This window comes from Terrapene carolina, unplaced genomic scaffold (genome assembly GCF_002925995.2).
Source record: "Terrapene carolina triunguis isolate 2854851 unplaced genomic scaffold, T_m_triunguis-2.0 Scaffold22, whole genome shotgun sequence".
NCBI lineage: Eukaryota > Metazoa > Chordata > Testudines > Emydidae > Terrapene > Terrapene triunguis.
The window spans coordinates 21042467-21055417 of record NW_020664373.1 but is presented as its reverse complement, the minus strand read 5'-3'; the positions used below and the strand labels follow the sequence as shown (position 1 = coordinate 21055417).

The window sequence follows — 12951 nt, the reverse complement described above, 5'->3', positions numbered from 1 at the left end:
GGCTTTTTTTTTTTTTTTTTGCTTGGGGTGGCAGAAATGCTGGATCTGGCCCTGGCTTTGCAGCTTCCATTAGCCGGGAACCAGGACCGATGGGACCTGCGGTGGTGGTGCCTGCGGGTGCGAGGGCAGTGCGCGAAACTTCCCTCAGCTAGGGGCTGCAGGGACCTGGGAACCGCGGTAAGCGCCGCCAGGACCCTGCATCCCCCTCCTGCACCCCAACACCCTGCCCCAGCCCTGAGATCCCTCCAGCACCCCATGCCCCTAGCCAGAGCCCTCACTCCCCCTGCACCCCAACTCCCTGCTTCAGCTGGAGCCCCATCCTTCACCCCATACCCCTCATCCCCGGCCCCACCTCAGAGCCCTCACCCCCTCCCCGCACCCCAACCCCTTGATCCAGCCCGGAGCTCTCTTCCACACCCTGAACCCCTCATTTCTGGCCCCACCCCAGAGCTCGCACCCCCAGCCCAGAGCCCATACCCTCTGCACCCCAACCCCCTGCTCCAGCCCGGAGCTCTCTCCCGCACCCCAAACCCCTCATCCCCAACCGCATCCCAGAGCCCACACCGGCAGACCTCACCCCCATCCCACACCCCAATCCCCTGCCCCAACCCAATGAAAAAGAGTGAGGGTGGGGGAGAACAAGCAATGGAGGGAGGGGGGATGGATCAAGCAGGGGTGAGGCCTCAAATAAGGTGCAGGGAGGGGGCGTGGCCTGGGGGAGGAGGTGGGGAAGGGGTGTTCGGTTTTGTGCGATTAGAAAGTTGACCACCCTGTCCAGTGCCATAGTGCCTGAACTTCACTATTAACACTTGAGGGTTCAGCAGAAAACAAAATTCTGATCCAGAATTCAAATGCAAGTATGTGGGTAAGAAAGGAATTGCTTTTTAATAATTTTATCTTAAAATATAGTAATATTATATTGATGCCCTGACCCTTCTTTCTAGCATTTGGATCTTATATATATTTTAGTACAAACGTTTTGTAATTTGTGTTTAAAATGAGACGGTTTGGGAGATTAGTGTTTGTAGTAGGAAGGTGGTGGTAACTTCAGGAAGGTACAGGTTGATTGTCCAGAGTGTAAAATGAAATGTGGGAGTAGGCAGTGCAGTGGACTTAGGGGTTGGAGTGTTGGCCCTATCTGTCAACATTTTTATTGGGCAAGACACAGTGAGTACCAATTTCCTTCTTGGGCTGCAGGGTGAGAGATTGCTGGGGAAAAAATCATGCTTAGGAGAGAGTGCAAAAGGTACAAGAGCAGTTACAGCCCCTGCTGTTATTTCTCAGTCTCTTCCAATTATTTTTGCCCTTCAGCTTTCTTCTTTCTCCTCTTTTTCTTTTCCTTTCATCCCCCTTTTTAGTCTTTTTTACTTCTATCAGTTTGGTTCCCCATTTTTTTATCCTCCCCATTCCCCTGCTTTCCTATCATCTTCTTTCTCCTTCTTTTGTTTCTCTAGTTATGCCTTTCCCTATTCTTCTCCCATTCTTTTTCCCCCTTCTTCCATCCTTAGGTATATTAAAGCCTTTGCTTTTTTTAAAACATTCTTACTGTAGTTGCTACTGGTCCACCAGTGGTTCTGCTTTATGGACTCTTCCATAGGCTCTTCCATAGGCAGCACTTTTTTGACAGGAGGCGCTGCTTTCTGAAGTGTCAATTCAGCAAAGCAGACTAATGAACTAGCATCAGCAATGAAGAAACTGCAGTGAGGATATTTTAAAATCAGCAGAGTCTTTTGAAGGTAGAAGTGAATGGGAGAGAAGACAAGGCATTTGCAAGAATCAGTACAGCCCCACTTTGCCATAAATAAAATTAAAGACATTGCTTGCAAAAACAGGATGGCAGCACTGTTTACCATGCAACTTAAATCTTCAAAGGAACCCTGTTTGACACCTCATCAAACTCTACCCTTTGAGATACAGTATTTTATGATAATGACCATCCTCCGGCCAAGTTGTCAGAAATGAATGATGATATAAAATAATTGCATCTATCTTTATAGTCTTAAAAACTGTGCATTTATTTTTGCTTCATATTCTGATGACTTTTTTTTCTCTCTGCCATGCCATTTTCATCTTTCAGTAACTACATTATAATTTATGTTTAGGAAGGTCTTTACAATAGAAAAATGTGTGATACATACATATGTACTTATGTTCTTATTTATTTCTTTGGCAGAAGACCCATAAATCAGCAATGAAAATAAGATTTCAGAGGGTTTATGTTAAGATTATTACATGAAATGCTTGAGTGGCTGGCAGGGAGCTGACACCCAGCTACCACAAGAAAGACTTCCTCTCGCTGGAGGCAGGGAGTAAGAAGGTGACTCGCAGACCTGGGTACCCCGAGAACTGTCACCATGTCAAAATAACATTTTTGGAGAGTAAAGTCCTTTGTTTTCCCACAGAACTGTTACCACATGGATAGTGGCCATGAAAGCTTCCTGTGCACCTGTCTGCGCTTAAGATGCTACAGCAACACAAATGCGCCACTGTGGACACTACCTGTGCCCATTGCTGTAGTTAATCCACCTCCCTGACAGGCATCAACATAGTGCTGTCTACACAGGGACTTAGGTCAGTTTAGCAGTGCTGCTCAGGGATGTGAATTTTTCACACCTCCTACCGTCATAGTTAAACTGACCTAATTTTCTAGAGTAGACCAGGCCTCAGGCTGTCACACCGCTTTGCCTCATTCCTGTTCTAGAGGCTCCACCTCTAGGAGACACCCACACAAGCTTGATTTGGTCCCAGGAGAAAGAAAACTCTTAGTCCCTCTAAAGATTGCGCACACATACCCTCCTCATGGGTGCTTATCCTCCTAGTGGACTTGAGGAGGAGGGCTCTGTAGCTGATCAGTTGGACAGAAAGGAGCAGTATATGCTTATGCTCATTGGCTCCCATACACTCAAGTAGGGAGGGCTTATAAGCCCTCCCCCCAGCCTAGGGCACAATTCTTTGCTGGGAAAAAAAGTCCCCCCTTCCCTTCTTTGGGATTAGAATGTAGTTGGGTTTTGCTGTAGGCATCATGCTAGTTGCCCTTTAGGGACTGGGAAGGAATCTTTCCCACATTGCCTGATTGGTTGGGACAGGATGGTTTTTTTTTCATCTTTCTTTCAGCAGCCTAGGGGGACCTGGTGAATAGGTTAGGTTGTAAAATTCACATTGTCCCAACTTGGTAGGTGCCAACAGGAGGTCTGGTTTCCTGATAAAATGGAATTGGTAGCAGAATTAGGGGAAGGCATCTTCTAAAGAACATGGGGTATGGCAGTAAGGCTCCTAATATCTGATACAGTGAGGAGACAACCCCCTTTCCCCATGCCCTCAAGAGAGACTTTTCTTAATGTTGGAAGCAGGAGTGCTGCAACGAAGACCAGAGAGAGCAGTTCAGGAGGGGGAAACATATAACTTTGGTCTAAAAGAGGATTTGCTAACGTATCAGTTTTCTGCTACAAGAGAATATGAATATTCAGCATTTTAAATTGAAATACAGTAGAACCCCTTTTTGCAAACTACTTGGGGATTAAGGAGTTCATACAATAAAAAGTTCATTAAATTGAACACCTCAACATTATTTTAGGTATTGTGCTTAGGTTGCAGTATGGTGCATTGCATCACTTTCCTCTTGTCCTTCAAACCACAGCAAAGCAATTTCCAGTGCGTTGAAGGCACTGGAATGTGAAGAGATGTTGACTTGTTCTTCATCAACATCACTGTCGTTATGTGGGTTGGTTTTTTTTCTTTTTCCTTTTCTTTTGTTTCCCCTCCGGCCAGGAACAATGGTTCATATAACCAATATCATAAAATCAGGGTTCTACTGTACACTGTTTTGTACCTGGACTCTACTATTTTGTAGAGGTTGGGTGCCCCATAAAAAAAAACCAAAAAAACAAAGGTAGAGTGCAAAACAAGTTCCTTCTTTCAGTTTGTGTTTATTTTAGCAGTAAAAAGTGTAACATCTCCATTTCACAGTTACATGCTTATAAATTCTGAGAGTTATAGAAGGAAAAGTCAGTCTTGTTCCATTGATAAATAAAGATACAAAATTAATTTGATCTTTTTACTGATAAAATATTACATTCCTTAACAATTTACATTGCTCTAATTGTCCCTTTTCAAATCTGGTTTAATGGCTGTGTAGTGTGGAAGTTCAAGATTGTTACTGCTAATGATGAATTAAGATAACAATAGAATACTAGGATTCTAGTAATGAAAGAGGTATAGGAAATTAATCTTTAGTGAAGAGTAGAAAACTGCCCATCAGCAGCGTTTGGTTGTATTTTCAGTAGTTCTGCAGTTCACAGTATGTAGACAGAAGTGAGATAAATAAGGATTTCATCAGGAGTGTATTTTTTTCTAAGAAATGGAGGGTAGTTGATTATCAAGCCTCTCATGACTAGGAGTGGATATATTCCAGAGAGGGATTTGGAAAAGTACTTCAGATGTATAAATAAGCAGTCTCCTTGTTTCTGTCAATGTACCTTTTCACTACTTTTATTGACAGTTAATAGGAAACCAAAATACTTCGTTTGCTTTCACATTTTACAGCATTTTGTACACTATTAGATATGGTACATCTCTGTGGGGACACAATCGAATTTGCTCAAGAGGATTTCCCACTAATTGATCTGTAGAACATTATAACATTCTCTAGTAGGTTAGAACATTCAAAAAAAAAAAGAGGCAGAAGCTGAGCTGAAAAGGTGCTTGTTACAAAAACATAAAAGCTTCCTTTCTGTCTTATTGCCTTTTCGATGTATGCATTTGGGATTCAGAGTAGAGAAAACTTTCCCACAGAGCTCTTTCTACCAGACCTGTAGTTGGTAAAGCATTTTTGATCCATGGTTGAATAAAAGGAGATGACTCTTCATTTTTGACATTTTCAAAATATATATATTTTACAGGAGCTCCATGATGGCATCGGACGACAGCAAACTGTTATCAGAACATTAAATATAACTGGTGAAGAAATTATTGAGCAGTCATTAACAGCAGATGCTAATGTACTAAGGGAAAAGCTGGGTAGCCTGAATTTTCGGTGGGAGGAAGTCTGCAGGCAGCTGGCAGAGAGAAGAAAGAGGTAGGTTAAGAACATGGATATTCTGAAATCGTTTCTGGTTATTTCAGATTTTCTGTTAACAATAACATTGCAAGGAACCCGTTGGACTGTTCCTTAAATATTCATATTTAACTATCCGTAATTAAACACAACATCCTTGTTTACTTGTCCAATTCTTTGTTTCTACCCAGTCTCCTTCCCCCCTCCCACCCCACATAAACAAATGTCCTCATACTTCCCACAGCTAATGTTTAAAAAACACCATAAATATGATGTTATTTTTAGAAAAGCTGAACAACAGAATGATGTTTTTCATAGATAATTAACACCTGAGCTCACATTTTAACAAGCATTTTAAAGTAACTTTTTACCTGATAGTGTGTCATTAAAATTATATATTAAAAAAGGTTTCTGTAACTGTGAGACTAATGACATTTTAGGGAATCATTTTAACAATATTATTTACTTTTCATAATGTATGATATCTGTTTACTTTTGGCATTTCACTCAGCTTCGATAAAGAGAATGGATTAGTCAGTTTAACTGTTATTTATAGGCAGTGTACAGTCAGTTTTTCATTCTCCTGCACTAACATGATGCTGCAGTATTTGAGTTGCAATATTACAGGGAGACTGTTTTTCCTTTTACAAGAAAGGATTTCCTTTGAATTAAAAAAAAAATCACAAACATTTCTATTGATATTGGGTTTTATAAAAGCTTGTTTTTTCTAAACTTCAATGTAGGACCAAAATTAACCTACCGTGCTTATTTCAAATACAGTAGTTTTGTTGCCAATCTTCATTCATGCGTTATTTTTCAGAAATGAGTATCTCATGAATAAGGTACAATGGTGAGTGCGGTATTTAGGAGGAAGACCAATAGGCTGCAACAGTTTGTTCACCTCTTAAATGTCTTGTTGTTACCCTAAGGACTATCCTTTTTCAGTTTAGAATTGTGGAGAGGGAGGACCTGTAAAGATGTTCACATCCAAAAGAGAGTGAGTTGGGAATCCTGAAAGGTTATTGTTGACTTTAATTATCATTAAACTCTCCCTTGGAATTCATTAAAAGATGAGAACACCAAGAGTAAGCTGCTGCAGTTGGATGGCTTTAAATGATTCTTTCCATTGTGTTTCCAGGTGTTGATGCTAATGTTTCTTGTTACACCAGGGAGAGCTTGGCCTTTATTTATCACACTAAAAACTATTCTTTTGCACCACTGAAACCCAGCTGTATTTCCAAGCCCTTGCCTCTTATATAAGTGCTAACACTAAGGAAACAATAATGTCATGTTAATAGCTCTGTATGCTGCTGCTGCAGCACGTAAAAGGAGGTTTGGGGGTTTAGCTTTGACCAAGAATGTGAATTCTGTCCCAGTTCTGGTCAGTGGCAGTACAGCACTTGCATCTCCATCTTTTTTATTTCATAGCTACAAATGTGTATCTGAATGCCACTTTGGCTTCAGGCTCTCTCTGTGGTGCATTGAATTATTGAATTTCCTTACACATTCTCTTCAGTAAAGACTAATAGGATCAACAATCTGCTACCTGAAAATAACACAGTCCTATTCCCTAAATGAGCTACATTGCATTAACCAGAAAAAGCAGTAGTACACTTGTTCCAGCTTTGATGTTTTGTTTTGTTTTGTTTTTTCTAGCTATCCAGTTGGGTAATTTTAAGTACAAAAAATCCTAGTGAACTAAACAGGAAAAAAAAGGCATTGACATATAGTGAGAAAAGACAGTACTGTATCAAACTGGTAGGAATTCTTGTCCATTCTTGTAATGTCATTAATGACTGTCACAGTTGCAGGGATAGCTGGACTTTTGTCTCCTTTTTGGTCTCTCTAAGTGCATCCAGCTCAGGTCTTGGGCTCCCTGCCCTTACCTGTCCCTGGGTAGGATCCTACTCTAAAACTGGGACCTGGGTCAATCTACCCTGTGTATACCTACCACTTACCATCCTGTGAGTCTGACTGGGTTTTGGGCACCTGCATGTCCTCCCTTCAGGGACATGTGACCAGTGATAAATTCACCAACAGCCTTCTTAAAGCAAAATATCTCTGTTCAGCAGTAAGAACAAAGCATTAGATGAAAGAACAAACAAACAAACAAACAAAACAACAACAACAGGATCACATGTCTATCTTACCTAAAGTACTATATCCCAGGCTCCTTCAGGCACCCCTGTCGGTGCCTGTGTTTTGGTTATGACTACACTGCAGATGCGAGGTGTAATTCCCAACTTGGGTAGACTTACATGCTGTAGCTTCGCTCAAGCTAGTGCACTCAAAATAGCAATCTGGCAGCAGCAGCACAAGTGGTGGCTTACACTACCAATGTGAGTATGTATTTAGAATCTCAGAGAGGCTGTATCTGAGCAGCTAGCCGTGCTGTTATTTGTAGCAGGGTGGCTTGAGCATAGCTAGTGTGTATGTGCGTCTACCCGAGCTGGGCATTACACCTCCCAGCTGCAGTGTAGACGTACCCTTTGGGTGTGTCTCAGTCTGCACCCTCAAGACAGTCTTTTCAAACCCTGTAAGTGTTCTTTATTCTCCAGGAGTTTTCCCCATGTGCTGTTGGGTTTTGGTCCTTCCTGGTCAAACCTGTTCTGTATGCTGGCTTGAGGAACAAGAGAGTCATTAGAGCTAATTGTTCAGGCATTGTCCCTTAACCATCCTAAAGTGGAAGCTGTTAGCAGACCATCTTGAGCCACCTCCTCCTTCCTGCCTGATCCATCCCAGACAGTCCTCCCTTGAGAAGCACTTAAACCAAAATATGCATACGGAAAACACCATTGCAATGGTAGGCCAATGCACAATGTTAACAAATATGGAAGAGCACCCACATATTTGTCATGATGACATAATAATGTGTGTGTTTTGCAATTTCACTTCAGTTCTCAAACTATAAAGTATCCTTTATTAAAAAAAAACAAAAAAAATTGTTTAATTATTTAGACACAGTATAAACTAAACAGCGTTTAAAAGAGAACTGGATAAATTCATGGTGGTTAAGCCCATTAATGGCTATTAGCCAGGATGGGTAAGGAATGGTGTCCCTAGCCTCCGTTTGTCAGAGGGTGGAGATGGATGGCAGGAGAGAGATCACTTGATCATTGCCTGTTAGGTTCACTCCCTCTGGGGCACCTAGCATTGGCCACTGTCGGTAGACAGGATACTGGGCTAGATGGACCTTTGGTCTGACCCGATACGGCCGTTCTTATGTTCTTGTGTTCTTATGGCCTGATCTACATCTAAAAGTTAGGTCAACATAGCTATAGTGCTTAGGGGTGTGAAAAATTCACATTCCTGAGCATTATAGTTAAGCCGACCACACCCCCAGTATAGACACAACTAGGTCTATGGAAGAATTCTTCCATCAGCCTAGCTACCGCTGCCTGGGGAGATGTGACAGATATGGCAATTTCCTTTAATATCTTTGGGAGATCTTACTGTATTCATGTTGTGTATCATTGTGGGCCAGGGCTTGTATGTAATTCCATGTGGGAGGGTAACAACAGCAGGAACTAAGTGGGGATGATTAATAAAATTCACTCAGGTTGTAACACCTCCAGAGAGGTGTCACCTGCTGAGGGGGGGCTGCATATACTGGGTCCAGTTGGATTCTGTAAAGAACCAAGAGACAAAGAAAGGACTTTGGTATAAATAGCCTGAGTTTAAACTGACTCAGAGCCTTCGTTCTAATCCAGCAAATGGATAGGACCTTCTGTCCAAGGGGAAGGACCCAATCCTTAGGGAAGGGTTGGAAGGACTGATACCAATCAGCATCTTTGTGGAGAAGAGGGAAGGGAGTGATCTGTGGTAAGCTTATTAGCATGCGTATATGTTTTTTATTATTGTCTTTAATATGTTGTCTCTGTAATGTTTCTACCTTAAGAATAAATGTGCTTTCGTAGAAAGAGTTGTGTGGTAACTTAAAACAGTGAATCAAAGAGAAAGCAAAGCGGAGACACTGGCCTGCTTATAAAGTTGGACTTTTCCGTGGAATTCACAGTGTAGGCAGGAAACTTGCTGGCTGGAAATACCCCGGTCAGGAGGGAGAGAGATGAAGGTATCCACCTAAGATGGGAGGCAACGGTGGAGCCGGAAGCTTATGAGTTGATACCCTTGCTGGGTCATGAGGAGGGAATATGGTTGCAGTTGCCCTGAACTGTGACAACCTACAATGTTGGAAAAACCCTTTCTGTCACTATAGGATGCGTCTACATTATAGCACCACAGCAGGATAGCTGCAGCACAGTAGCTGTGCCACTGTAGTGCCCATAGTGTAGACATGGTCTAAGAACGTCTGTGTGTATTAAAACATTGCAATGTTTATTATTCAGTGTTGTAAAAAATTCATTTTTAAAAAACAGAAAGACCCAAAACCTCAACAACAAAAAATTGCACCCCAACTCAATATGTTTTTTGTTGTTTTTTGGAACGTCTATCTCTCTAAGGCCTGGTCTACACTAACACCCCAATTCGATCTAAGGTACGCAACTTCAGCTACGTGAATAACGTAGCTGAAGTCGACATACCTTAGTTCGAATTTACCGCGGTTCAGACGCGGTCCACACGCGGCAGGCAGGCTCCCCCGTCGACTTCGCGGTACTCCTCTCGCTGAGGTGGAGTACCGCAGTCGACGGCGAGCACTTCCTGGTTCGAATTATCGCGTCCAGACCAGACGCGATAAATCGAACCCGGAAGTTCGATTGCCAGCCGTCGAACTACCGCGGTAGTGTAGACATACCCTGAGAAGTATGAACGTAATTGAAAGGTTATTTAATATTCAAATTTTTGTCTTCAAATGAAAGCTTCTTAACAGTCAAAAAGGTGATGAAAACAGATTTTTGTTAAGCATATATTAACCTCTCTATGGTTGGATAGAAAAAAGCGATATACTGTGCCTAGCAGATTGCGGATTCAGTTACATTCTTATTGGTTAAAGAACTGCAAAACTTTTTGTTTCGGAGAGAGTGTGTGCCTTTTTAATGTTTGTGGCACATCTATACTTATACAGTGAATCAGAGAGTACATGTGTTATATTTAATTTCAGAATCAGTCTTATAGTTGGATGATTTGGAAAAGGAGGATTGATGACCCAGCATCATCAAGCATATTTGATGGAAAATGGAATGTCTTGCTGTTTCAAAAGTAATCAGTTTATATTTTTAATTGCTAGATTTTGACATTAAAAAAAAACCTACCACCGACAACAAAAAAATTGTTCTATTGATCTGAAGAACATTTCTTATTATTTTAATTCCAAATGATTTGCAGTTGTAACAAATTTGAACCTACCTGGTATCTATTTTGAGCTCAAGTTAGTTTGAAATAACTATGCAGAGAATAGCACAGCAACCAGCTCTATTTAGGAGAGTGCTTTTGAATATATAAAGTGCTTGGTTTTCCTGAGGTATACAAACAAAATCTTTTATGCTCTAACTCTAAAATGATATATGATTATTGTAAATTAACTGTTCTATTTTTCATATTTTTATACTCAACTTTCATTATAGTATTGCTTTAGCTACAATACAAGACTACCTCTGATTAGTCTTTCACCTGAGCTCTCAATATATTGAAACCTGTTATTAACTTCTCTTTAAAAATCAAAAGTTGGCTCATAGATGAAGAGGTTGCAGTACAGCTAAATTACTGATTTTTTTTTTAATATTTCTTTTACCTCCCAGAACAAAATGATGTATACATATTTAATTTTATTTTCTTTGTTTATGAATGTTGGGCAAATACGCAGAGATAAGTATGCACAGATTTCTTAGAGTAATTAATTAGAAAAGAAATCACACTGATTTAAATTTGAAATGCATATGCATATACTACTGTAGCTAAACTTGCCATTGTTTACTGGTCATGATTGGCTTCTCCAGGGTCTGTGTGATATTTTGTAGTTTAATTATTTTGTTTAAAGGTTCTTACTCAAATGAGAGAGAGATTATATTTGCATATTGTTTAGAAAAAGAGGGGGGGGGGAATTCCTTGATCTCTCAGTAAATATTTCCCCTAAACGTCCATACTACTGTTTTGATGGTCCATCAAATTCTCAATACAATTTCACCAAATGTCTAAGAAAAATAACAGGTATCAAGGAATCTAATGCCCTCTTTCTCTGCTCCCAGAAATCCCTGTAGCAGGAAATGCTAGATATATAATAAACAGTTGGTTTAGAAAATAAAGAGCCAACACCAGAATAGTATTGGGAGTGCAAAGATACTGATGAGTCACCAGCACAAGTCCAAAGCTGCTATTCTCCTCTGGCTACAGATTTCTGCAAAAATGTTCATGAACACTCTCTGCTGTGTGCAGGTAGAACCTTTAAGCACTTGATGCGATTCACAATGAATTTACATCTCACCATGATACTGGTACCAAATTAGTGGATGATGCGGAAAGTAGGAGATGTAATATATTTTTATTTTTAACAAAGCATTTGATACTGTTTCTCAAAACAGTAAGTGAAAAATAAATACACGTCATTGGAAAAGAATATTAATGTGTACAAAAAACTAGCAAAAAAGACAATGATGTCAGGACAATGACAGCCAGCAGTGTATGGAAGGTACATAGAATGGTACCACTAGAGATTGGATTTGATCCGGTTTTAATTTCTTTATTCATAAGACTGAAGAGGGAGCACATGAATTATATTTACCTATGATTTTAAAGTGGGTAAATGTTTCAAATCCATGTGCAATCAGTGAAATAATACCAAGGGCCATATGTCATTTAAAAACATGAAGAGAAAGAAACAAAATGAGATTTAATTTGAACAAGTAAGGTAATATATCTGAGAGAAACCCAGAAATGGGTAAAGTGGTAGAAAACCAAAGGGTGAGAGTTTATGACAAGAAGCAAGGCTTTTCAATATTATTATGGCTACAGAAAGGGTCAGAATAATTTTGTACTACATCTGCAGTGTGGTCATTTTGCAATTCCAGGGTAATACTCCCTTCTTATACATGCTTGGGGTATGCATTCATTTCTGGGCACGAGTTTACTAGAAACATATTGCCAAATTGAGGGAAGTTAAGAGAAGAGCAATAAAAATGATGAGGTCTCGAGGAATTTTCTTTTATGAGGAAAAATGTATACACCTTGGTTAAGTTATGATTGACAGCATAGGGCAGTTGGGAAGAAATGTGATGAAGTATACCAATGTATGAAGAGGTAGTAAAATTAAGGAAGTAGAGAGATTTTTAGCCAAAATAGGGAAAAGTTAGGACAAATTTATGCTGAGTAGCAGGGAAAATGGATTAGGCTAAGGAAGTCTCCCAGTGGAAATGGTGGTAGTGCCATCACTACAGACTAGATTGGATAAAGCACTTGAAAATTTATTATAGTGAACAATCCTTCCTTGCAGGGAGATGGATGCCAAAAACACTTGGGTGCTGTAAAAACCTGGTTGGTGACTCAGTAAGCAACATGTTTCCGTTTGCATTGGCTCCAAACTAGTGTCTCTGAATGGTCCTACATGATGCTATACAGCTGGAAGTATTGTTACTGGTGACATTTAAAATCCAGGTCTTCATCGCTAGGGATCATTAAAAATCCCAAGAAACTTAAAAAACCCAAAACAAAACAAAGAGTAGAAGTGTTACCTCCAATGTCTTGGCCAACTTCCAACTCAGGTAATTGCATTCTACCTACCTAATATTTCCTTTGCAGTTTCTGGGTATGAAATTCTGTGCATCTCTAGTATAGTTTGGTTGTTGTCTTTCATCATGCAAAGTGGCTGCATTTCAATGGTGAATGAAATAAGCAATCTGTTATCTGTAAAGCCCTTTAAAGACCCCGTGGGAACTAAGGTGGTCTATAAGTGTAAGATAGTATTAATATAGAATTACATGCACTTGGTTCTGTCACCCTAAAAGTAA

General features: G+C 40.3%; 1 protein-coding gene across 1 annotated transcript in view; it reads left to right on the top strand.

Annotated features, from left to right (window-relative positions):
• Nucleotides 1-12951, top strand: part of LOC112125929 (dystrophin-like) — a 1989526-nt gene that overhangs the window by 1293300 nt on the left and 683275 nt on the right. The window contains exon 45 of the mRNA XM_026648920.1: nucleotides 4899-5074. Within this exon, the coding sequence (XP_026504705.1) occupies nucleotides 4899-5074 (176 nt within the window). The remainder of the gene's footprint in view (nucleotides 1-4898; nucleotides 5075-12951) is intronic.